The sequence below is a fragment of the Vigna unguiculata genome, unplaced genomic scaffold (assembly GCF_004118075.2).
Source record: "Vigna unguiculata cultivar IT97K-499-35 unplaced genomic scaffold, ASM411807v1 contig_148, whole genome shotgun sequence".
NCBI classification, from domain to species: Eukaryota; Viridiplantae; Streptophyta; class Magnoliopsida; order Fabales; family Fabaceae; genus Vigna; species Vigna unguiculata.
Window position 1 is genome coordinate 25,661 of NW_021010852.1, and position 3,521 is coordinate 29,181.

The 3,521-nt window shown below is 51.6% G+C and overlaps 1 protein-coding gene across 1 annotated transcript; it reads right to left on the minus strand.

The window, feature by feature from the left end:
- Positions 1-1,599: 1,599 nt before the first annotated feature.
- LOC114171256 lies at positions 1,600-2,838 on the minus strand. Its single transcript, XM_028056398.1, has one exon. It carries the CDS (start codon positions 2,836-2,838, stop codon positions 1,600-1,602), a length of 1,239 nt encoding a protein of 412 aa, XP_027912199.1.
- Between the last annotated feature and the right edge of the window lie 683 nt (positions 2,839-3,521).

The window sequence follows — 3,521 nt, forward strand, 5'->3', positions numbered from 1 at the left end:
GGTTCTGCCTCGATCCACTTGGAGAAGTAATCAACGGCAACAAGTAGGAATTTGACTTGGCCCTTCCCTGGTGCGAAAGGCCCGATTATGTCCATTCCCCATTTGGAGAATGGCCATGGTGAGGATACGTGGTGGAGTTCTTCCTGGGGTACGTGCGTCACGGGGCCGTGCTTTTGACATTGAACGCATTTCCTAACATACGTGGTGCAATCTCCCTCCATTGTCGGCCAATAGTAGCCGGCTCGCAATATCCTGGCGGCCATGGTCTTGGGACCCGAGTGATAGCCACAAATTCCTTGATGTATTTCTTGCATGACATATTCGGCTTGCTCGTGTGTGACACACTTGAGCAAGGGTCTGCTGAAGCCTCGTCTAAATAGTTCACTGTTGACTAAAATGTAGCGTGCCGCTTTCCGGGTCCATCCTTTGTCTGCGTTTGCCGGGGTGGTTCCGTCTTCGAGGTATGTGACAAAAGGTTCCATCCAGGTGCCGGTTGTGGTGATGTTGAGGCACTGATTGGTTTGCTCGATGGAGGGTATGCTTAGGGTGTGTTGCAAAAGCGACTTGTATCGCCCCTTCTTCTTGGTGCTAGCAAGCTTTGAGAGAATGTCGGCTCTGGTGTTGTTACTTCTGGGGACATGTTCGATCTTGAAAGCCTCGAAGTGTTCGATTAAGGCGGTTACCGCGTGGTAGTATTGCGAGAGCAAGGCGTCTTTGACTTGATACTCGCCTATTGTCATTGCAAAGTAGCTTCTTTGCGCCAACGTCGCGTGCTAGGTTGAGGCCGGCTATTATGGCTTCGTATTCTGCTTGATTGTTGGACGTTTTGAAATTCAAGCGGAGGGATTGCTCGACATTGTGGGTTGTCAAGGGTGGGTGGGGAAGTTTTAGGCTTGCTATATAGCATTCCCTGGCGGCGCGCTGATCGCCGTGTACCGTGATTATGTCACCCTACGAGGATGGGAATTTCATGGCGAGATGCGGGGTGGATACGATGGCTCCCAAGGCGTTGATGGATGGTCTTCCCAAAAGTATGTTGTAAGATGTGTGTGCTTCCACAACTAGGTAGCGAATGGGTATGGTTTTCGTTTGCCTTCCTTCTCCAAATGTTGTGTGGAGGTCGATATACCCCTTGGTTGGGACCCTTTCGCCTGAGAAACCGTATATTGGTTCACTATGGGGAGTGAGGTCGGCTAAGGGTATCTGCAGTTTGTTGAAAGTTTTCCAATATAAGATATCCACGGAGCTTCCTTGGTCGATGAGCACTTTCTTGACCGCGAAGTTTTCTACTTCTATAGTTATGACCATGGGGTCGTCTTGGTTGGGGTCGGTGCCTTAAAAGTCTGAGTCTGAGAAGGTGATGGGTGGCATTCTTCTTATCGTTCTGCCAGACACAGCGTGTACTGATTGGACTACTCTTAGGTGCCTTTTCCTGGACGAGGATGACCTCCCTCCTCCGGCAAACGCACCAGATATGGTGTTGATTGTTCCGCGTAAGGGTGGTCTATCGTTGGTTCGCCTGGGTTGTTGTTGGGCTGGCGCTCGCTGTTCTGTGTGTTGGGTTCTTGCGGGTTCTCTTCTTGGCTCTCTACGCTCAGTTCATCGGTCTGTTCGTCGCTTGACTCGCCTATTGTCATTCCTCTCATACCGAGGTCTGTGAGAACTTTCCCCGGTTTCTCTTATGTAATGTTTGAGATGTCCGGCTCGCACGAGTTCTTCTATCTTGTCTCGCAGGGTATCGCATTCATCAGTCGTATGGCCGTTGTTGCGATGGTAATGGCAGTATTTGCTCAGGTCCGCATTAGGTGGGTTTTGGTACTTTCTGGGCGGGGGGATGAGTTCGGCTTGCAGCACTTCATCGAGTATGCGAGATCTGGGTGCGTTCAGGGGAGCGTAGTTGGAGAACTTAGCGGGTCTTCGCTCCATCGGGCGGTTCTGTTCATGCGGGGGGGGGGGGGGGGGGGGCTCTTTATTGGGTTTCCTGATGTTGGTGTGTGCTAAAGGGGTTTGAGCGTTACTCTGGTATCGCCTCATGTCTTCGACTCTGATAAACATGGCTGCTCTCTTCCTAAGCTCCTGCATGCTTATGGGGGGACGCATTGCTAATTCATTAGCGAAGGGTCTCGGACGGAGGGAGGTCATCATGTACATCAGTATGAGATTGGGGGTGAGGTCCTTGATTTTCATGGCTATGGCGCCGAATCTGTCGATAAAAACTCGGAGAGGTTCCCCCTCCTCTTGCCTGAGATTGAGGAGGGCAATTGTGGTGAGGTCGTGGCGACGACTTGTGTCGAACTGGGTGGTGAAGGTGGTGGTAAGCGTGGTGAAGGAGTCAATGGTGTAGGGAGGAAGGCTCATGAACCATTCTAAAGCTGATCCTTTGAGGGCTACTGAAAACGATTTACATAGGACGGCATCGTCCGTTGAATATAACCCCACTTGGTTGGTGTAAATAGATACAAACTCGTTTGGGTCCGTTGTGCCATCATACGTCACGGTGGGTGCTTTCCATTTATGGGGTAGGGGAGTTTCTGTGATCCCATCTATGAAGGGGTGGCGGCGATTCCTCTTCGACGCGAAGGAGCTGTAGTTACCTCCTGTCGTTGGCCCGGTGGGCCTGTACTCGCTTTCGTCTTCAGTTGGATGGATGTCAACTCTTGAGTGGGGAGGGGCAGTGACCCTTGACTTTGGGGGGACATCCGCCCTTGACCGAGGTTGGTAGGGTTCCCCAGCTGCTTGGTCTGCTTCTATCTTCTGCCTAAGGCGAGAATTTTCCTCTCTCAATGCCTCCATTTCATCTGCATTTCTTTTCTTGTATTCTGCGAATTCTTGCTGCATCCTGGCTTGGGCGCCAGATGTTCTTACGGGGCCAGAGGTTGTAGTTCACAAATCACTTGGGGGCTTCGGATGGCTGATCTCGGTCCTTCTTCTATTGCTTCAGGGCAATTCCGGGGGCGGAGCAGGAGACCTGCAAAAGACACTCCGATGCCTAAGTCAGCACTGGTGATGTCAGAGTATTTGAATAATTTAATGCGTAACCAATGCATGGAACAGTGTGCTATTTATACTATTTTACCTGTGGGTCCTACCTGGGATGGGCTTTCTGGCCCAATCATCCCTTTTTGGCTATTCTTGGATCCAGTGCTTCTTAGGGGGGAAATTACCAGAGGATCCTTTGGGGGTTTTCGGTATTTGGTACTCGGTTATGAGGATCTTTGAGGCTGATTGGCTGTGTCGCGGATCTGGGCTACTTGGTGGAGAGATATCTGTAACGTGGGGTATGGTGGTCGCCGAGGGCCGTGTTCTGGGGAGGGTGTTTGGGTAATGCATGCAGGCTGGCATGACTTTGGTTGAGTAAACAGCCACAAGGCATGGAGTAAGCGGCCACAAGGTTTGGAGTAAGCGGCCACAGGGTTTGGAGCAAGCGGCCACAGGGTTTGGAGTAAGCGGCCACTAGGTTTGGAGCAAGCGGCCACAGGGTTTGGAGCAAGCGGCCACAGGGTTTGGAGTAAGCGGCCACA